The sequence below is a fragment of the Peromyscus leucopus genome, chromosome 4 (assembly GCF_004664715.2).
Source record: "Peromyscus leucopus breed LL Stock chromosome 4, UCI_PerLeu_2.1, whole genome shotgun sequence".
NCBI lineage: Eukaryota > Metazoa > Chordata > Mammalia > Rodentia > Cricetidae > Peromyscus > Peromyscus leucopus.
The window spans coordinates 6,484,087-6,507,107 of record NC_051066.1 but is presented as its reverse complement, the minus strand read 5'-3'; the positions used below and the strand labels follow the sequence as shown (position 1 = coordinate 6,507,107).

Below are 23,021 nucleotides of genomic sequence, written 5' to 3'. Positions count from 1 at the left end.
AATAAAATCCCCAACTCCGGAGACATGAGCTTGGCTTCCAGCGAGACAAGAATGGGCCCGAGCACATGGAGAGGACAGTGGACAGACAGCCTGGGAGACTTGCTAAAAGGCAGCAGAGAACAAATAAACTAACGGGACAGAGTGAGAAAGCAGAGGAGGGTTGGTTTGTTCTGAAAGATGTGAGCGATCGGAACATTCGGTGTTGGCAAAAATCAAAGAAGATCCAACAGAGAGGACTATAGGGAGGCTGCCTCCCTTCTGGGGAGGAGCCGATGGAGCTGAGGCTATGAGGAGTGCTGGAGTGAAGTCACGGGGTGGGGGTGGGCCAGCGAAAAGTGGGAGTGAAAGGAAGATTTGAAAAAAGAAGAAACCATGCATCTCCCCAGAGATCAGGGAAGTGAATTCCTACATTTTAGCATTTCTGGACAGTTCTAATAGCTAATTTGAGGTTTGTGACCACAATTTTAAAGGAAACCAGGAAGCCTGGGTAGATTTTTATTTTGTGAGACTCTCACCATGTAGTGCAGGTTGACCTCAAAGTTGCAATGCTCCTGCCTCAGCCTCCTGAGTGCTGAGATGATAGGGGCACTGCTATGCCTGGCTTTCCTTCCATCTGTACGGGGTCCTAGGGATGGAATTCAGGTCAGGCCACTCAGCCACCTCTCCAGCCCTGCAGCTGCCCCCCAACTTATGTATTCATTTATTTTAGTAAATGAAATCACAAAGCCCCACCTAGGACATGGAATTCCGCCTGCTTCATTGAAGGGTGGCATGTCCATGCTCCAAATGCAAACACAGCTGGTTTTGTTGTTGGTTTGTGACCCTGAAGTTATTACTCTCTCTGTGCCTTAGCTCTACTTTCTGCCTGGGAAAGACTGAGCTCTCGGGAGTCTCTTGGGCTTTTTAACTTTTTAATTTATTCATTCATTTATTTATTTTAGTTTTTCAAGACAGGGTTTCTCTATGTAGCCCTGGCTGTCCTGGAACTCACTCTGTAGACCAGGCTGGCCTCAAACTCACAGAGATCCGCCTGCCTCTGCCTCCCAAGTGCTAGGATTAAAGGCGTGCACCACCATTGCCAGGCAATTTTTTTTTTTTTTTACTTTTTGAGATTATAATATAATTACATCATTTCTCTCTTTTCTTTCCTCCCTCCAAACCTTGTCAAATACCCCTCATGGTTCTAGTAAAATTCATGGCCTCTTTCTTTCTTTAACGTTGTTACATACAACTTTAAAAAAAAAAAAAAAAAAACATATATAAGCATAGTCTTATTGGAAAAATGTAGAGCAAATGTTACTTTTATGAAATTCAATTGCTGATGTGTTCCAATGTTGTTCCATGCTTCTACTAGGAAAACAACAACAACAAAAAACAGAACAGAAAACAGCGCTCTGGAACCACTGCTCAGAGGACTTCCGGTGCGTTTCTCTGCAGTCATCTGTTGGGAGAACTCCTGGAGTGTGCAGGGGCACATGAAAGCGCAGGTGTCCTGAGCTCAGGTGTCCTGAGTCAGCTGACCGCAGGACTCTCCCACAGACAGGATCCCCTCCCTACTACAGCAGAAAGGCGGCTTCCCTGTGGCCCAGTCGGTATGTGGCGGCAGTAGGGGATGGTAAGTGCTCTGCCACTGAGCTGCACACAGTCCGGCCCCTCTGCTTTATCTTAACAAATGACTCAGGCTGAATATATCTTTTGCTACCAAAAATTCATTTAAATACAGTGAAAAACACTGCTCTACCGACATCTGATCTGGGAAGGTGGAGATATAATGAGAAAAGTCAAACCAAGTACAAGTGTCCAAAGGCAAACATAACCATCCAGAGCTTACTTCCTCCCCACATTCTCAGAGCATATATTTGTCCTGGGTATTATTAACAGCCAATCCCAGCCCTGCCCTACATTCTTTAATCCAATACCAAAAAGGAAACATGGATTAGAGCTCATTTTAGCACGGAGAATCAAGTGGCCCAGGCTATTTTCTAGCATATAATCCCATCTCATTGCCTCTACTTTGCAGATCTATACAGAGAGAGACCACAAGTCATCTAGAGCTCGTCAAGTACTCAACCAAATGTCATTTCCACCATCCGCCTCAGGCCACACAAGCACAAAGACCTGAGTTTGAACCTCAGCATCCACACACAAGGCCTGGCATGGTGGCATGTATTTGAAACCCACGTGCCGGGAAGACAGAGGATCCCTGGGGCTTGCTGACCAGTCAGCCTTGCTTGGGTGAGCCCCAGGTCCTGGTCAGGGACCATCTCAGAAAGATGATCAGCTCCACAGGGGCAACACCAACGTTGTCCTCTGATGTCCACGCGCACCCACGCACACCTGCGAGCACACACACAGGGGCACACTCTTTAATGGCACATGTACCTGCACACACTTTAACGAACTGGAGTGTAGCTAGGGCTGGGGCTCCGGGAGAAGCATTTTTCAGGCATGGAAGCTGGAGTCAAGTTGCCAAGTTAAGATCAAAGATGGAGGAGTGAAGGGACAGAGGACCGACTAGTGACAGCCATGGGGCTCTGGGAGGATGGCACAGGCTCAGTGTCCCAAGAGCTGCTCAGGCTTCTGCCCTGGTCTGGTCACCTTCAAACCTGACAGCTCCCTTCCTGTCCTGCACCCTCATTGCCTTCCTGTCTCTGACATCTAATATGACAATTTGGCAAAATGCCCAAACAGAACCTTCTGGCACAGATGAGTGGATCTATGGTGACTATCGTGGGCCTCAGAGCTGAAGGAGGTAGCTCCGCCCAGGTGTTCTCCAGTCCCACACGGCCCCAGTGTTCAGAAGACCCAGTTTAAAGCCTGCAGCTTGACCGGAGGCCTCAGAGGACTTCCCCTGGGCCTTCATTCTTGAAGGATAATACAGGTAAACAGTGGCTGTCCCACAGAACAAGTCTGCAAAGCAGACGGTTCAGGGAAACGCTTCCCTTAGTCCCCACACACAGGCAGTGAGGACCGTGGTGGTGTGCAGATGTAGAGACAAGCAACGCTCGGGTAAGAACAGTCGCCACCTCAGAATGTCTCTGTGCACTCACGTAAGGGCTTGTTTTGCCCTGGAGACAGACACAGGATCTTTTGTACGATAAACCCATGCTCTCCCACCAAACTGTACCAACACATACACTATTTTTCTTTTCTTTTTTTTTTCTTTTTTGAGATAGGGTCTCAATATGTAGCTTTGGCTATCCTGGAACTCACTCTGTAGACCAGGCTGGCCTTGAACTCACAGATATCTACCTGCCTCTGCCTCCTGAATGATGTGTACCACCACACCCAGCAACTATTTTTCAAAATTAGATCACAAAATTCTTTTCAAGTCGTCTAATTAAAAACAAAACAAACAAAAACCAGTTTGGTCTACAGAGTGAGTTCCAGGACAGCCAGGGCTACACAGAGAAACCCTGTCTCAAAAAACAAATAATAATAAATAAGTAAATGAATAACAACAACAACAAAAACAAAAACAAAAAACAAAAACAACCCTCCACGGGCATGGCGATGCATGCCTTTAATCCCAGCAGAGGCAGGTGGATCTCTGTGAGTTTTCAAGCCAGCTTTGTCTACATAATGAGATTCTGTCTTAAAAAATAAAATAAGTGAAGATCTGTGTGCACTGATAGGCCTCGGACAGTCTGTGGTGGTTCTTCTCCTTGTCTTTGCGGTGTCCAGATTGAATACAACTATACGCCTGAACGTTACACACCCATGTTGGGAAAGCTCTTATGTAATATCCTTGTTGTGACAAAACAAATTGGAGATTACGCTGGACCTACCACTTGTCACTGTAACTGGCTGCTGCTTACCATCCAGACACACTAGGACTGAGGACAACAGCACTGATAAGTGTCCTGAGCTTTACTGTGACTGTCATCTATCTGGGGTGGAGACACTGTTTTCTTAAGAAAAGACGTGTCATGTAGGCTGTCTAAAAATAAAGTGTATTAAACTCACTTCAAAAGAAAGAAAAAAAGAGAGAAATAAAGTGGTTTTTCTTAACATGGGACTGTGGCAGTCTTCAGACGACGTCCCCCTATTTACCCTTATAAAACAGCATTTATATAAGATTTTAATTCACTATTTGTATCTCAACTCTACTTTGCAGATGTAGAAAGACCAAAATAGAGACCACAAATCATCAGTCACAGCAAGAACACGATGCCCCTCTCCATAGCTGCTGAGCGGCCACTGCCCAGCCCATTTAAGTTTGATTCTGGGGTGGTAGGGAATTGGAGAGAAGAATGGGGGGTGGGGGTTTGAAAGCGGGGTCGATGACTACAATGGTGAGCACACCCAGATGCTGCACAAGACCTGGATGCCCAAGGTTACACATCCATGACACGCGCTGCCTGCCAGGACCTGAGGAGTGAACAACAGAGAACGTCTGCTGTCAGAGAAGCAAGTCCTAACCAGAGATCCGTGGATGCTGGGCCAAGTCACAGCAATGATTTCACTTTCTCTTTCGAGAGACATCCTCCGTGTATTTTCCCATTTTATGAGACTGAGAGCCAAAAGGTCAAAAGGTTAGGTTCTCTCAGGCTAGTCAATGCCGAGGATGGCCCTGGGGACCTCAGAGGCCACAGTTCCTTACCACAGATATAGCTCTGGCTTCAATAATCAGCACTAAAAATAATAACAGACACAATAATGAGTAAAATAGTTACCTCGTTCTTCCTAAGGTCACCTAAACACAGTGTTCCTTGGATAAAAGGACTGTGATGGTATAAAAATACACACAGGTGGCAAGACTAGCAAAAAGCAGAAACAAACAATTCCGGTTTTCTTTTTTTTTTTTTAATTAATTATCTTTTCATTTAATTGTTCCATTTTCAAACTGTCCAGCATATTATCATACAGACACCTAATTCCCATTTTTTTTTTTAATGCCGAATGCCGTTTATTGAAGGAGGGATGAGGTCTTAAATACAGGCTTACAGCACAATGGGAGAACCCCAGAGGGCAGAAGTTCGCTACCAATGTTTTACAATCTTGCATCTAAGCTGTTAATGCCCATTATGCAGGATACACAGACAAGGAACTTCCCTTAAGCATTCAGGAGGGTGGTATCCGACAGGGAATTAGCATAGGGAGGATATCCAGGTCAAGGTCAGCAAGCAAGGCAACAGTTACCCAAAATGGAGGCCAGGGTCCTACAGGTCCCCCTTTTACTAAAAAATGAGCTTCTGACTTAGGTTGCGTGGGACATCAGCAAGTCATCTTACCTGTCATGGAGACGCCTGCCCAGGCCACATAGGCAGGCGCTCTATCTTAGGTTGGTGAGTGCCCCCCAGGCATTACCCGTCTCTGAGTACTCATTATCATACAGGCTCAATCTTGTGTGAGCTGCAGTTAACTGCTGCCAAAGATCCCAAAGTAATTCTGGTTTTCTTAAAGCCTTATTTGATACTTTGAACCAAAGAAACAAGGAAAGCCTTGGGGGGTGGACACACCTGTAATCCTAGGCTGAGGCAGGAAGATTGCAAGTCTGAGGCCCATCAGGAAAAATTACTCCAAGTCTCAACATTTAAAGGAAGTCAGTGGCCCAGGGTTCAATCCCTAGCAACACACACACACACACACACACACACACACACACACACACAGGAAAAAAAGAATAGTCACACAAGAAGCAGTTTATATTTGCTAAATAAAAGACACTGCCCCTCTCCTGCACCACCAGCAGGGGCACTCATATACTAATGCCCTGTTTGGTCTCCGGTCTGAATGCATTTCTCTACCAACCACTGAAGTCCTTTTAGCATACTCTGACAGGCAGTAAGTCTGTGACTCATGGGGACCTGAGATGTGGCCAGAGACACATTAGTAGAAGTGGCATCTAATGGTTCCCGGTTTCATTTCCCAGAAACCAACATAGGGGGAAAGTACGCTCTGAAGAGAGGGGAATGGAATGGAGTGCTTCCGGGGATCTCAAAAATCCAGAGCAGACCAGGCAGTCCAATGGTTTGAGACAGGGAGTGAATTTACCCCCAGGGAATACTTGACCACAGAGACTTTTTTTTGAATGCCTTGGCCAGGGGGTGCTACTAAACACCTACAATTTGGCCCAAATACCAACAGTACCAAGGCTGAGACCCCTGCCCTAGCCCATCTCATCAAGGACTGACAGTCCCCTCTGGAACCTTCAATACAGACTTCTATAGGTATTTACACTGACATGAGAGGTGAGCCTCAGGGAAGCTCTCGAGGCAGGAAATAGTCTCCACCAGAAATAAGCACACAGAAATGTCCAGTTTCAGGAGGACTACTTCCTTTCCCCAAACCCTTATAATAATATACCAGGAAAAATGGGGCTGGAACATGGCTCAGCGGTCAAGAGCATGTGTTGCTCCTGCAGAGGACCCAGGTTTGATTCCTGCAGTATATGTAACTTTAGTTCCAGGGCATCTGAGCCCCTCTCCTGGCCTTTGCAGACACACCAGGCACACATGTGGTGCACAGACATATAGGCAGAACACCCATACACATAAAATAAACAAATCTAAAAGTATCTTATTAAAAAAAGAAAAAAGGTATCAGGAAAAAGAAACATCCTATTTGGGTTTGGGCTCAGGATGACGCACAGGAAAAAGGCGGGGCTCCAAGAAGAGGAGGCTGACAAGTCATGAGAAAGGACGGACGCCAGCTTCCAGGAGTACGCAGACCAGGTGACTCTGCGGCCAGGCTCCTTCTGCCTCCTGCGTCTCCGTCTCCGCGTCTCTGTGCCCTCCCCTACTGTCGTCTCCTGTCGTCCAGTTCCCTCACCTGGCCAGTTCCACCTCATCCGTCACCCCACCTCTCCTTTGTGCTCTAGGCTCATGACCTTCACCGCTGAGAACAGTTAAAATTGCTTTCCCTACATGTGTCTTCTTCCAGAATGAACTGTCCGTCCTCATCAGCCCTTGCTGTCTTTCTTCCTTCCCCATAAAACACTTGCAGACGCTGGGCTCGGTGGGAGGTGGGAACAGAATTTGGCTACAAGGAGAGCTCCAGGCCAGCTTGGCCTTGTGAGACCCTGTCTCCAAAAACCAGGGAGAAGACGACCAAACAACTTGCTACTGTCTTGGTGTTTTGAAGATCTCAATATGTAGTTTTGGCTGGCCTGGAACTCAGAGAGATCTGCCTGCCACTGGCCCCCAAATGCTGGGGTTCAAGGTGTGTACAATCATGCTCCCCGCAGACAACATTTTTTCAAAGTTCCTATGCAGACATTTTATTGTTCTTTTCTACTTGAGATGACAGGAGGCAGTTCTCTCTGGCTCTACACGAACTGTATATGCTTCCCCAAGTACCTAAGCATGATTGGAGCACTCTGCTGGCGTATGTATGCAGTGAAGGCTGGGTGGAGGGGGTTGTCCCTGAGCAGTGAGAAGGTGGTCGAGCATGCCTGGTGAAGCCTCCACACTGTGTAACTGCATGAAGGCTCCATGCCCAAGACCGCTTTGCTGAAGATGTACATTGGAGTCTGGGAAGCTGGTTCATTACGAGATTCCTGGATTTCAGCTATCTCAAATACTTGGGGTTTCATTTATTTATTTATTTTTGAGACAGAGTCTCACTATGTAGCCCTGGCTGTCCTGGAGCTCTCCATATAGATCAGGCTGACCTCAAACTCACAGAGCTCCATCTGCCTCTGCTGCCCAAGTGCTGGGATTAAAGACATGTGCCACTACACTGGGCACAAATACTTGTTTCTAACCTGGAGTCAAGCTCCTGTTTGCTGCCCACAGAATCAGTCTAAAATGCTGAGATTTATGACTGCTTATCAGAGAGAAAGAAAAAAATAGTGGCCAAAGAGCCTGCACTTGCTATTAGGGAGCTGGGGTACGGTGGACCCCAGCATCTGTCTGATGGGATCTGGTGGACCCTGACATCTGTCCAATGGGGTACAGTGGACCCCAGCATCTGTCTGATGGGGTGTGGTGGACCCCGATATCTGTCTGATGGGATCTGGTGGACCCTGACATCTGTCCAATGGGGTATGGTGGACCCCAGCATCTGTCCGATGGCCACTTCCTCTTCCCATCACAGGAAGCAGTCCTCCTAAGTGATCTCTCACACTAGCTGACTTTGCTGGCAGCACTCGGTACCTGTGGGGTCATCCATCAGGCACGGTGTGCAGACAGTGAGAGGAACGGTTACATGCTAGGCACTTTTACCACTGTCCATGACCGGCAGTCACCTACCTTCCAGCAGGGCAGAGCAGGCCTGCTGCCCCTTGGCCTGGGGACCCAAGACACACACGGTGTGAGTGTGGGCCTCAAGTCAGGAAGGGAGGAACAAATTAATCACATACACAGCTCAAGATCCCCTTCAGACATGGAGGCACACGCCTTTGGTCCCAGCACTCAGGAGGATCTCTTTGAGTTCGAGGCCAGCCTGGTCTACAGAGAGAGTTCCAGGACAGCCAGGACCACACAGAGAAACCCCATCTCAAAAGAAAAAAAAATTTAAAAAGAGGAGGAAGAATCCCCTTCCTACACTTTCCTTCTTCACCTGTTTAGTTCCCAGAATTCCTGTAACTAGATTGTGGTCTCTTAGGCAGAAGGAGACTTCTTGGGGACTTTGCGTCTAAGAAAAGACATTGAGGGTTGGAGAGATGGCTCAGAGGTTAAGAGCACCTACTGCTCTTCCAGAGGTCCTGAGTTCAGTTCCCAGCAACCACATGGTGGCTCACAACCATCTGTAATGAGATCTGGTGCCCTCCTCTGTATACATAATAAATAAGTAAACCTTTTTTTTAAAAAAAAAAAAAAAAAAAAAAAAAAAAACAACTTTGTTTAAAAAAAAAGAAAAGACATTGATTTTGGGGGTCCCTCAACAACACATCCAACCCAGCTACCTTAGGCTCAAAGCTCACAACTGCTGTGTCTCTCACTATTTATTTATTTTTTCAAGACAGGGTTTCTCTGTGTAACAGTCCTGGCTGTCCTGGAACTTGCTTTGTAGGGCCTGGCTGGCCTTGAACTCACTGAGATCCACCTGCCTCTGCCTCCCTAGTGCTGGGGTTAAAGGCGTGTGCCACCACCACCCAGCTCCTACTCTTAATCATTAGGAAACAACACAGTTTGCTGTACATCTGAGGAAAACTTCCTGCATAGAAAACAGACACTAAAACAAACAAAACTACCACACACACACACACAGAAAAACATGGAGTAAATTGAGACTAGGCAGGGTGTGTGTGTGTGTGTGTGTGTGTGTAAGGAGAAAGACCTAAAAATTACTGCATCCATGAAACAAGACTTGGGAGTAATAAAAAAAAAATATTCGAAACTTTGATAGACTCTAACAGCAGAAACAAAAACTTGAGCAAAGAAAAAAAAATAGAATGAAAACTTTGAGAAAACCAGTAAAACCAGTAAAAGCCAGATCGGTAACTGGAAAGAAAAGGAAGTCTGCGTACCGTGATGTGGAACAGCCAAACAGCTGAAGTTCCACAGAGAGGATGCTCTGATGAAGCCACTGAAGACGCTTTCCCTGCAGGTAACCCACCCTAAGAATGTCTAAGGAAAGAAAACTGGGAAACTCATGGAGGCATGACTGCTTCATCTTAAAATGCCAAGACGGCCGCCTTTACGCCAGAACGAGATGAGTCTGTAGGCAGTCATTTTGTAAACATTTGTGGCTTGTCATTGTGTGCATGTGCGTGGTGTACTCAGGCCACAGCACCCAGGACTCCAGTCTGGTGGCCACTGTTGCCGCTGAGTAGTTACCAGGGTTTGCCCTCGTGGCTTATCGTTTAAAGAGCAGACCCTTGCTCAGCTCCCATGATTCACTTTTCTCCCGATAAGGGAGGGTGTGTCTCTGGATGCCCTCGGCTACTCTAAAGACTAAAAGTCCCCTCAGAAGACACTGCCAGGGCTTGGTCGCTCCTTGTTCCTCTTCTCTTTGAGCTACCAGACGGAAGCAGCTCCGTTCCTCCTGCCATTACGGGAAGACCATGGGGCTGTGGGACTGGATCAGAACCAGCTAGAAAATCCGACAGACGCTGTATCTAAGCTCAGTGTACGCTGCCTTTCTGCCCCACTGCCGCAGTCCTCCAGGCTCTTGGGAGTCCGGACATGAGTATAGTGCTGCCTGTCCCCACAGTCACAAAGAAGGACAGGCCTGATAAGCTGATCCACACAACAGGCAGAGCAATCTGAGTCCCTACTCTGGGTCAGAGTCCAGCCGGGGGGTTTCTCAGATCCTCCCAGAGCCAGGATCCCTCAGTCTGATGCCATGTTCACACAGTACAAACCCTGTCCTTCCCCACGTTGTGAAACATCCACACTTCCTCCTCCAAGCAACCAGGAGCAATGAGGTCAGCACAGACAGAGACTGATTCTAATGCTTGGGAAGCACCAAGAGGAGAACTCTCCTCAAGTGTCCAGCTACAAAGCCTCCTCACTGGGAAGTGGAGGCTTGTCCGAGCTAAAGAGCTGCAGCTGGTTGAAGGTCACTAGGAATTAAGCACAAGGGCCCGTGAGTCAAAAAAGTCAGACTGCCTGACAGACGTGCCTCCCTGCTGACTCCCAAGCCTTCTGGCTGCTCTGGCTGGGCCTGTCAACGTCGGTGTCTCTCTCCTGCCTCCACATTGCCAGCCTCTCATCTGTCTGACTGTCCCCAACAACTTAGGTCATCGACCGGCCTGCACCCCATCGTGACTTCTCCCCGGCCTCTGATGGCCCTGCCCACTGCCTCGTAGCACATTCTTGAGACGGTAACAGGTGCCTAGGGAAGTCACTGTTCTCCCAAACCTGCGGTTTCTCTTGGCCTTCGTCTCCCAGGAGGCGAAGGAAGTCCAGCACCCCTGGACTTCTCCCCGTCTCCCCTTCCCCAGCCCAGCCGCCCTGGGCCCCTCTTCCTTGCCAACCTCAGTTCTTCCTCTGCTTGCCTTCCCGGGGCCCACTGGCACCACATTCTGCCCGGCTAGCTGCTTCTTTCACAGGGCTCCTTGTCCTCACTTGTTTCCATGGGTCCCAGTGAGGGAAGGTCACTGCTGTGCTACCACCACGGGCCTGAACCCCACCAGAACTAGGCCTACCCGGGCCTGGAGGTCCAGGCCCATCCCCCAGCACGGCGGAGGCCAAGCAGGAGGACCAGAGTCCCTCGCCTATCAGCTTGCTGCACAGCTTCTAGCACCAACAGACTGTCCATATGGTGGTTTCACGAACAAAGCACTGGCTTCCAGACCCCTTGGAGAGCACTGAGTGAAACCCAGGTGTGTCCTTAAGTGTTCTGACATCTCCACAGGCCACCACAGAAAGACTGACTTCTGGAGGCCAATCGAGCACACACCTGCACAACCAGGCTCTGCTGGGGGTTTTGGTTCTCTCTCTCTCTCTCTCTCTCTCTCTCTCTCTCTCCCTCTCTCTCTCCCTCTCTCCCTCTCTCCCTCTCTCTTGTTTGTTTCTTTGAGACAGGCTTTCTCTGTGTAGCCCTGGCTGTCCTCAAACTCAGAGATCTACCTGCCTCTGCCTCGAGAGTGCTGGGATTAAAGGCCACCACTGCTTGGCTTGTTTCTTAAATTACATTCACTTATTGCATGCGGGTAGGCATGTGCATTACAGCATGCATGTGACATCAAAGGACAAGCTGAGGAGATGGATCCAGACGCAGAAGCAGCAATGGCCAGTTGATATGAGGATTCCACGGCTCTGCTCGATGGAACTCTTGACTAGACAAGTTCCCTTGGTGTTGGCATCCTGAGCCCTTGAGTGCCAACGGCTTATGAACGGAGCTCTACCTAGGGGCTGGCAGCTCTGGGCCCTGAGAACTGGAGGCTCAGGACTGTAGGTGTCAGAAGCCAGGGACTTACAGCCCTCACTGCTCAGGTCAGACTAAGTTCTGGCCCTTCAAAGGCGGGGGCTGTGGGCAGGCTCCCGGCTCAAGACTTGCATCTCTAGGTGCTCAGGTTAAAGGCTTATTGCCCTGGCATGGAAGGCTGGTAACTCTGCAGCCAGAGTTACAGCTCCAGAGCTCACTGTAGGTGCCAGGACCCCTCAGCTCTTAGCCAGCGATGGCTCTCTGAACTTGTCCAGCAACCAGGACTCAGTCTTGGCTCTCCCCAGTCTCTCACCTCCCAGTCTTGGCTCTGCTCTGCCCGCCCTGCTGCCACAGCAGTACCCCCTCATCTCAGCTCCCCAGTTTCTGGTCCCAGCTGCTCTCTAGACCTCAACTACTTTCTTGCTGCTGCTGCTCCGGGTAAAAGCCCGACTTGCACCTGTTCTTAGTGTCACCAACCCAGTCCTCAGTACTCATGACAACAGCCACAGTGGGGCCTGGCGTGGTGGTGCATACCTGTAATCCCGGCACTGGGTGAGGCAGGAGGATTAGGAGTTCAAGGCCATCGCTGGCTACACATCAAAGCCAAGGCTAACCAAAGACAGTACATAAACACAGACTGCTGGGAGGAGGCCTTTCTGGCCTGATGTTGTAATACCCGGGTTGGGTCACAGGAAAGAAGCTTCCTGGACTGACCTGAAAACAATGCATGACCATACCTCACATCTTGTATAAAGACTGACCTGAAAACAAAGCCTTTGCTTCGGTAGCTGGAAGGTGGGCATCGAATGCTTTACAAAGTTTCTACCATCCATGGTCTTGGTTGTGCATGGCTCAGGGTTCCACCAATCACAAGCCTCACATCTGCACTGCTCATCAGCTTTCTGATTATTAGTTGCTGTGGCGGGACATCCCCTCCAAGCCTAACTGAGACTAGCTCACCAGAGTCATGTAGAGCTCACAGAGGCTCATCACAGCACAGCCCACTCCTAGCTCTTTCTCGCAAGCTGTCTGGAGAGGTTGTGACTAAAGCAGAGCCTCCTGAGGCAGGGTTTCCTTAAGTTTCTGTGAACTGTTCAAAGCAGCTGGGCTGCCATGGTAGTGGTCTAGCTGCTGCTGAGAGGCTAATTGATCGACAGGGGAAGGGTGGATCGGCTATCTAACACATGGCCAGGATACCTGCTCAACAGCTTCACTTACTCACAGGAAACATATTAAGGATGCTTACCATAAGATCCATCCTGGAATGAGCTTGCTCAGTAGCACTCCACAGTACCTAACCTCTAGCCAAACACCCTTAGGAGAGCTGGGTCCCTCTGATCGGCCTCAAAGCTGATATTCCAATAACAGTTCTCCTAGGGCAACCTCAGGACCACAAGGGCTGCTGAACTGCCTGCCAGAGGTAACTATATAAAATGTGGCCAGATGACTTCACTAAAGAAAGCATACTTTGCAGGGTGGTGGTGGTGCACACCTGTAATCCCAGCACTGGGGAGGCAGAGGCAGGTGGATCTCTGTGAGTTTGAGACCAGCCTGGTCTACAGAGCTAGTCCAGGACAGGCTCCAAAGCTACAGAGACACCCTGTCTCGAAAAACAAAAACAAACAAACAAACAAAAAGCATACTTCATTAGCTCCAGACACCTGTTTGTCTCAGAGTGCTAAGTGCCAAAAAAGCCAGAAAGAAACCTTTCCAATGGACAATCAATACAATATGCCCTTGGTTGATAGACCTCCACAACGGACGGATGGACGGAAGGATGGACGGACAGAGACACAGGCATGCTACTTGGGCCCTAAACCACTGCTTAGGGAAATTCTGCACTAATTTAAACCGTATCACACCAGTTCAAATAAGGAGGATGATATCTAGAAATAAACGCCAAGAAGCCAGGCACAGCTGGGGGTGGTGGTGCACACCTGTAAACCCAGCAGTAAGGAGGTTGAGGCAAGAAAACTGCTGTGAGTTCCAGGACAGCTTGAGCCACACAGTGAGACACTGTCTCAAAGTTAAATACGTAAATAATAACAAATAAAATAAACTGGGAATGAAGACATAATGAAGTCATCCCAAAATGATTTTACAGCCGGGCGGTGATAGTGCGTACCTTTAACCCCAGCACTCGGGAGGCAGAAGCAGACGGATCTCTATGAGTTTGAGGTCAGCCTGGTCTACAAATTGAGTTCCAGGACAGCCAGGGCTACACAGAGAAACCCTGTCTCAAAAAGCCAAAATAATAATAATAATAATAATAATAATAATAATAATAATAATAATAATTTTATTTAAAATAAATGTCTAAAAAGACATAAAATTACAATTATTATATCAAGAAAGTTGTTTTTATTTTTTTGAAAATATTCAAAGGAGGTAGAAGGAACAGTTGAGCTTAAGAATTGAGGTTAGCCTGGAACAAATAGAAAGATCTCGTCAAAGAAAGGAAGGTGGGGGCCGGGCGGTGGTGGCGCATGCCTTTAACCCCAGCACTCGGGAGGCAGAGGCAGGTGGATCTCTGTGAGTTCGAGGCCAGCCTGGGCTACCAAGTGAGTTCCAGGAAAGGCACAAAGCTACACAGAGAAACCCTGTCTCGAAAAACCAAAAAAAAAAAAAAAAAAAAAAAAAAAAAAAAAAAAAAAAAAAAAAAAAAAAAAAAAGAAAAGAAAGAAAGGAAGGTGGGGAGGAAGGAGGAGCAGAGGGACACTGAGGGAAGAGGAGGTGGTGGGGCGGTGCAGTGGCTTGGGGGCTCTTCAGGAAGTTAAATTCTGAGGGCTGGCGAGTCGGCTCAGCAGCTAAAGGCGCTTGTCCCCAAGCCTGACAGCCCAGTTCAGTCTCCACACTCCACACGGTGGGAGGAGAAAACTGACTCCTTTGCCTTCTTGGGTGTGCTCACAGAGAAGGACACAAAATAAATAAATGTAAAAAAAATCTAGTTAAATACTGTTAAAACTGTTAACTGTTGTACTTAAAAACAGCCAAGGAATTGCTGTTATATGCACATACCAAGAGAATTTGAGGGGAAAAAAATAGATAAAATAAATGTGACAATTTCTTGATTCATGAATATGGTATATCTATTTACACCTTCTAGGATTTCTTTTGTCATGGATTTATGGTTTTCAACACTCAGATCTGCAAATTGTTAAATTTATAACTAAGTGCTTCACTTTTAGGTGGTCGGAAACCTAACCCTGGGTCTCTCAAATGCAAGATAAGCATCCCAGCACGGAGCGCATCTCCCCAGCTCTATAAGCAGTATTTTTTATTTCACATTTTTCTAATTATTCATTGCTAATTTAGGGAAACACAATTAATTATCATACATTTACCTTGTATTCTGGACTTCTCCTTATCATGGTGCTGGCTCCCTTATTTGTAAACAAGGAATTTGGGTATACGTACTGCAATACAGCAAATAAACTCAACAAGTTGTTAAAATGTCAGAGCTCCCTAAGCTGATCTATAGAGTCAGCACAATTACAATAAAAATTCCAATTAACAGAAATCCACAAGCTGATTCTAAAATGTTTGCAGACAAGTGGATGAACCAAAATGATTATTAAAAGGAACAAAATGGAAGAACCCCAATGTGGACAGGCTCCCACACTTACTTTAAATCGGAGACAGTCAACAGGCACACAGAGACAGTCAATGGTGCAGGACAGTTAGACATTCAACCACAGAGAAAAAAAATAAACCTTGGCCATATCTCACATGTATAAGAATTAACTCAAAATGAGCAAATCTAAATAAAACACCTCAAACAGTAAAGGCTTTTAGAAGAAAACTTGGGGGATCTTTGTGAACTTAACTAGACAAAGATTTCTTAGGAAACCAAAAAGAATCCATAAGAAAAAATGTGACAAATGACATTTCACCAAAATTAGGAACTCCTGCTCTTTGAAAAACACTGAGTAAACCACAGGATTACAGAAGACATTTGAAAACCACATGTTTAGTATCTATTTGAAGATCTAAGACCCAATGATAGGAAAACAAACATCCTAGTTAACAATGCAAAGATTTGGAAACTTCACCAATGACACACAGAAATACATGGGAAACCCCTCAGCAAATTCAAACTCAAACTGTGAGCTACCAGAGCCTCTCAAGACGGCTAGCTCAAAACACCAACAGCTCACAAGAAGACAGAGTCTCACTATGTAGCCCAGGTTGGCCTGGAAATTATTATGTAGACCAGGCTGGCCTCAAACTTCCAAGTGTGGACAGTAAAGTTGTACACCACCACGCCTGGCAAGGAGAAATTTTGGGCATCACAAGTTGGAATAACAACATGTTACTGCCATTTCAGAATTCTGCATGACAGTCAAAGGTCCTTGATCTGGAGGATGGGGCATCCACATGACAGAGCAGTAGTCAGGGATGGAAAGGAACAGCTAAGGCAGAACAGAAATGCAGGACGCTGTATGAAGGGCGTCACTTTAGGGAGGGCAGGGCAGGGCAGTTGAAACAGGGTCGCACATGGTCCTGGATGGCTTCAAACTTTTCATGCAGTTTAGTGTAGCCTAGAACTTGCTGCAATCCTCCTGACTCTGCCTCACTAGTGCTGAGATTGCCAGCATGTACTACTACCATGCTGGATGAAAGAAAGTTTTTAAAAATGTATATACTTGGGGTGTGTGTGTGTGTGTGTGTGTGTGTGTGTGTGTGTGTGTGTGTGCACCTGTGCATGAAAGTACATGTTTGTGTGAACAAATGAGGCCAGAGGCCAACACCGGTGTCTTCTGCTGTCACTATCCACCTTAACTTGCAGAACAGTTTCTGTGCCTACAGCTCAGAATTGTAGACTGGTTGGCCAGTGCGGTCCAGGGATCCATCTGTCTCCTCTATCCACACCCTCCTAGCTAGGGTTACAGACCCAGGTGACCAGACCTGCCATTTTCACCTGGGTGCTGGGATCTGAACTCAGGTCCTCAGGGTCCCACAGCAGGCACTTTACTACCTGAGGCACTCCCCGGCCCCAGAAATCACATTTTAAAAGCCGGGCAGTGGCGCACACCTTTAATCCCAGCACTCAGAAGGCAGAGGCATACGGATCTCTGAGTTCAAGGCCAGCCTGGTCTACAGAGCGAGTTCCAGGACAGCCAGGACTACACAGAGAGACCCTGTCTCAGAAAACCAAACAAAAGACAACGAGCTGCATGCTCCGTCAGCTCCGTTCCACTGACATGGCATGCTGGTAGAAGCAGAACTAAAGGGGACGGAAGAAGTTCAGTGGTTGTCAGGAGCTGAGGGCGGGAAGAAAACTGTCCACAGGGAACAGCAGGAGAGAATTTGGAATTGGTTTTGGTTTGGGCTGTCTGGTTTTGTTATTGTTATTGTTTGTTTTTTAAGCAGCCTGGCTGTCATGGAACTCACTTTGTAGACCAGGCTGGCTTTGAACTCACAGAGATTTGACTGCTAGACTTTGTTTTTGTTTATCTACCTGTCTGTTTATTGAGACAGATCTTCCAGAGAACCTGCATCTGATTCCCAGCACCCACCTGGTGGCTCACAACTACCTGTAATCCAGCTCCAGAGGGTCTGACACCCTCTTTAGGATCCCACAGACATCTATATACTCAGGACAAACAAATAAAAATAAATCTTAAAAAAAAAATTAAAGGATGCTAAAGAGATGGCTCAGAGATTAAGAGCACTAATTGTTCTTCCAGAGGACCCGGGTTCAATTCCCAGCATCCACACGGCAGCTCATAACTGTCTGAAACTCTAGTTTCTGGGGATCCAACACCTTCACACAAACATACATGCAGGCAAGACACCAATGCACATAGAATAAAAATAAATTGTTTTTTAAAAATTAAAAACCGGCTGGGCGGTGGTGGCGCACACCTTTAATCCCAGCACTGGGGAGGCAGAGGCAGGTGGATCTCTTTGAGTTTGAAGCCAGCCTGGTCTACAAAGCGAGTTCCAGGAAAGGTGCAAAACTATACAGAGAAACCCTGTCTCGAAAAAACCAAAAATAAAATAAAATAAAATAAAAAAAATTAAAAACCACAGCCCTGGGTCAGCAAGACGGCTCAGTGACTAGGGTACCTGCAGTCAACCCTGACCTGGGGTTGATCCCTGGGACTCACATGGTGAAAGGAGGGGGCTGATTTCTGAAAGCCCTCTTACTTCCACATGCTCTGTGGCACACTCCCACCCCAAACAAGTAAATAAATGTCATTTTAAAAATCAAGTCAAAGCCGGGCAGTGGTGGCGCACGCCTTTAGTCCCAGCACTCGGGAGGCAGAGGCAGGCGGATCTCTGTGAGTTCCAGGAAAGGCGCAAAGCTACACAGAGAAACCCTGTCTCGGAAAAAAAAAAAAAAAAAAAAAAAAAAAAAAAATCAAGTCAAAGCCCCAAAATAGATAGATAGATAGATAGATAGATAGATAGATAGATAGACAGACAGACTGACAGACAGCTCTATAGATTTGTAAGATAGCTCAGCTAGTAAACCCTTGCTGGGCAAGCATGAGGACCTGAATTCATCCCCACTAAAAAGCTGGCACAGTGTCACAAGAACCCATAATCCCAGCTGGCACAAGGTCTGAATTTTCCCCATAATTCTAATTACTGAGTCTATTCTCTTTCTTATTAGTTATTTGTGCAACATGAACTGGGTGCCAGCACCTAAATCACACATTGAGGACAGGCATAAGAGCAAGACACCTGTATATATTCCCCCCTGAAGAAACTTCCGAAACTAGTTGGGCAAGACCAACACACACAAGTGCAATACAACGAGCAGGTCCGAAAGTGTGCTTGCTGGGGAAGCAGAGCGAGCTGCCGTCTGTCACAGCAGTGTAACTAGTCCTACTTTGTTGTTTTTGGTTTTAAGGCTTTTGTCGTTTGTTTTTGTGACAGAGTCTCACTCTGTAGCCCAGGCTGGCCTGGAACTTGCAGAGATCTGCCTGCCTCTGCCTCCCAAGTGCTGGAATTAAAGCCATATGCCACCATGCTTGCTTGGCACAGACCCGTGTTTTACTCAGCTTTCAGCTGTGAAACTCCCATAGTTCCTAGGAAGCTCTAAAAGTCTGTAGAATAAGTCGCCAAGTCAACCCCATCCTCTTTTCTTTTCTTTCTTTTTTTTTTTTTTTTTTTTGGTTTTCGAGACAGGGTTTCTCTGTGTAGCTTTGCGCCTTTCCTGGGACTCACTTGGTAGCCCAGGCTGGCCCCATCCTCTTTTCTTATACCTACAGCTGGGGGCTATCCAGTGACGCTCAACTCTGAAGGGACCAGGAGGGCACTGGGGCTGGCACTGCACATGTGCAAGGCTCCGGCTTAGAGTGGAGCAGAGTATAGGGAAGGCAAGGCTTCAAAAGTACATTTATTCACATCCAAAATGACATCGTTCATTCAGCAAATGTGGGCCTCCCCTAACCAAAATAAACAAACCAAAACAAGCAAGACCATTTTTTCCTTATCATGAAAACCGCTGTGCTGGCTCGTCTCTGTCAACCTGACAGAGCTGCAGCCATCAGAGGGGGTGGTGGTGTCTCAATTAAGAAAACGCCGCTGTACGACGGGGCTGCGGGCAAGCTTGTAGGGCGTTTTCTTAATTACTGATTGAAGTGGGAGGGCCCAGCCCACTGTGGGTGGGCCACCCCTGGGCTGGTGGGCCTGGGCTCTGTAAGAAAGGAATAAGCAGCACCCCTCCATGTCCTCTGCATCAGCTCCTGCCTCCGAGATCCTGCTTGTCCTGACTTCCTTCAGTGATGATGTGACAGTTGTAAGCCAAATAAACCCTTTGCTCCCCAAGTCGATTTTGGTCATGGTGTTTGATCACAGCACCAGCAACCCTGAGACAGTGATTACGGGATGCTAATTCAGATCAAGAGGACCAGGCTATGAAGGTGTCACTTTAACTGGTTTTTAAAAAGCAGCTTCAGTTACAGATGTAGCTCTGAGGGCAGAGGTTCTAGGGTTCAATTCCCAGCACTGCTTAAAATGAGACAGGGGCAGCACACTCCAGGGGTGAAGCCAGAGATCAGTACTTAGTTCGTCCTCAGCCTGCCCCAGACTCACCTGGGCTACTTTAGACTGTTCTCAGGACAGCAAACAAGGAAAAAAAAAAAAAAAAAAACATCTTTATTTCACTCTTAATTTTTGGAAGAAAAAAGTCGAAGTAGAAACCCCACCAAAAATTAGGAGGTAGCATTAAAATAGGATTCAAGATGTATTTTCCTAAAGCACATGCCTAACTCAATTGTCACAGGAATAGAAGCCTGTTCACACATTCACATTTTTTTGGTAAAATTGGGTTTATTTTTGTACACCGCAGTTTCACTTTGTTTCAAAAGAAATTTTGACCATATTGCACACTGACTTTTTTTTTAATCTTGACGCTTACTTCTAAAAGAGGCAAGGCAAGGCTTATGTGACAGCTACAGAATCCAGGGTCTTGGCAAAAGGATGCAAAACCTGACTTCTCGCTGGGCATGGTGGTGCAAGCCTGCAATCCCAGCATTTTGCAGACTGAGGCAGGAGGATTCCCATGAATTCAAAGCTAGGTTGCTCTGGGTAGCAAGTACCAGGCTAGCCAGGGCTACAAAGTGAGACTTTGTGTCAAATAAACAAAAAATAGCTGCACAGGGTGACTCACACCTATAATCTCAGCATTTGTGAAGCTGAGGCAGGAGGATTAAGATAAATTCAAAGCCAGTTAAGGCTACATAGTGCCCTCTGGGCCAGCAGCCTGGACTATAGAGACTCTGTCTTATGGGGGGCATTCTATAATATGTGTTTTCTTTTTCTTTTTTTCTTTTTTTTATTTTTCAAGACAGGGTTTCTCTGTGTAGTTTTTGGTGCCTGTCCTGGATCTCACTCTGCAGACCAGGCTGGCCTGGAACTCACAGAGATCCACCTGGCTCTGCCTCCAGAGTGCTGGGATCAAAGGTGTGCACCACCACCAGGCTGTATTTTATTTTCAATTGTAGTATTCAAATATAACACCTGGAAGGAATGAGGCATGACATTCCACCCCACACCTCCACCCCTTGGAAAGGGTTATTAAGAGGAAACTATGTATATAGAAAGCAAAGAAGTTATTTTTTTTACTTAAGTTGCAAGGAAATGGATACCAGGTTTTAAAAAGAAATTAATTAACAACGATTTCAGCAAGTCATTTAACTGCTCCAAGCCTCATTTTCTTTCCCATGGGCAAAAATAAAGATGTTGACATTAGCAAATCCCTATGGATCCTCCCAGGCTTAAACAGTGATTTTCCTCAGAAAACAGTTCAAGTAACCTTTACAGCATGGGTGCTAATGTGAGCATTTAAAAAAAATGTCCATTTTAGGTTTTGTTTATATAACAATTTCTTCTGATATATTAGATCAGGAAACGTTGTGCACGGCTAGATTCCACCAAAAGAGTGTACCCCATATACCACTCAAAAGAATAAAAGGAGAACAGTTGCTTCGCTCAACAGTTACGCTGCTGCATTTGATGGGGGAGGGGGGACAAGAGCAAGCTATCTTAGGAGAGGCTCACTGAAAAAGGAAACTGTAAATTTCCACCTCTCCTGCAGGGAAAAGGCACTTTCATTTTCCCTTACTCTAAAAGCAGGTAGCGAAAGCCACAGCAACCAACCCTCACGCCTTTTCATTATAAAGACGTGTCAAAATATTGAAGAGGCATTATTTTTCTACCTAGGTCACCCATCTTATTTGAGAACGCCTTTTTAAATAACCACAACCCGCCCTCACGTCGACGCTCACCATCCAATATAAAAATAAATTTAAAAAAAATGAAATTTAAAATGTCTGCTGTGCCTTTCATGCAAACCCATAAACAATCATATCTTCCCCGCAGCGACGCCCGGGGCCGAGTCCCGCAAGCAGCGACACTGCAGACTGCGGCGCTGGCGGGGCCACTCCTCCCGCGACACTCAAGCGCTCCCCTTCTCCCTCGGGATTTCCAAGGGTCCGGACCCCGCTAAGACCCCGCCCTTGAAGTCCAGCCCCGGGAAGGGGAGGCGGGGAGATCGCCGCGACCCCAGCCCAGCGAGAGCAGCGCGGCAGGAAAACCCGCGTCCCCTCCCCAGCTGGCAGAGTAGCCCCGGCGGCGCGCGCCCAGCCGCTCCCAGGTGGGTCTCTGCAGCCGGGGACAGCGCCCTGATCCCGGGAGAGGGAGGGAGGGAGGAGGACGCAGGCCAGGCTTCGTTCGTCACGATTCACGAGGGAGGGTGGGAAAGAGGGAGGGATTGGAGACAGGGGGATAAAAGCGGAATCAGGAGCTCTGGAAATGCAGGAGGAAATGCAAGGAAGGGAGACGGGTGGAAAGGAACGAGAGTGGCGAAGAGTTGGGGCGCAGCAGGGTGATGCTGCAGAGGGGGCTAATGGGCTGGAGGGGATAAAGGCGCCGATGGGGGAGGGAGAGACGAGGTCTGGGGTGAAGAGGGAGAGAGAGGAGACGAGATGGGATGAAGGAGAGATGGCGTGATGGAGATAAAGAGGAAAACGGGATGTTTATGGAGGCGAGGTGTGAAGAGGAGGAGGGATGGGATGAAAAGGAGAAGGAGGAATAGAGACTGAGGAGGCGTCTAGGGTGAGGAGGATCGAGGTGAAGAGGGGATGGGGAGAAGCGTGAGTCAGGGAAGCCTGCTAGCCGCAGGAAGCCCGAGGGGCTTCTCGCCCGGGAGGGCGGCGCCTGGATAACGGGTCCCACCGGCCAGAGGCCAGGAACTCCCGGGCAGCACCCCGATGCCACTTACTCTCTCCGACCACCGCCTTAAGGCCAATGGGGGCCATGGCGTTGTGCGAGTCTCCGGGCTCCGACGCTCCTCCCGCGACACGGTCACCTCCCCCGGGCCGCGCGCCCCGCTGTCTGCAGCCCGTCGCCCCGCAGCCGCACTCGGGACCGACTGACGCGCGGACTCGGCGCGGGGGCGCGACTCGGGCCAGAGCGAGGCTGCCGAGCGGCCGGCGCGCGCGGGAGGGCGGGAGGCGGGGGCGGGGCCTCGCGCCAGCCGTCATCGTCACCCGCCCGCTCCCGCCAATCGTAGCACGGCCCGGGCGTGAAGCCCCGCCCTCGGGGATGCGGATGGGCTCCGGGGCGTCCTCCCCGGGCGCCCGGGCTCAGGGTCCTAAAGACCCCTCCATCAGCTCTGCACTGGCAGCCCAGGCCATGGGAATTCCGAAAAACAGGCTGGGATGCTCTTTCTGCTTTCTGGGAGCCTTCCATTTTCCCCTGCCAACAGAAAAGAACTCCGAGGGCAGATTCTTATTAGCTGTACC

At 48.0% G+C, this 23,021-nt stretch overlaps 1 protein-coding gene across 2 annotated transcripts in view; it reads right to left on the bottom strand.

Annotated features, from left to right (window-relative positions):
• The window catches only part of Stxbp1 (syntaxin binding protein 1), a 63,599-nt gene extending 40,891 nt beyond the window's left edge, over positions 1–22,708 (bottom strand). For both annotated transcript variants that reach the window (XM_028884753.2, XM_028884752.2), the window contains exon 1: positions 22,499–22,708. In XM_028884753.2, the coding sequence (XP_028740586.1) occupies positions 22,499–22,535 (37 nt within the window). In that variant the 5' untranslated portion in view covers positions 22,536–22,708. The remainder of the gene's footprint in view (positions 1–22,498) is intronic.
• Between the last annotated feature and the right edge of the window lie 313 nt (positions 22,709–23,021).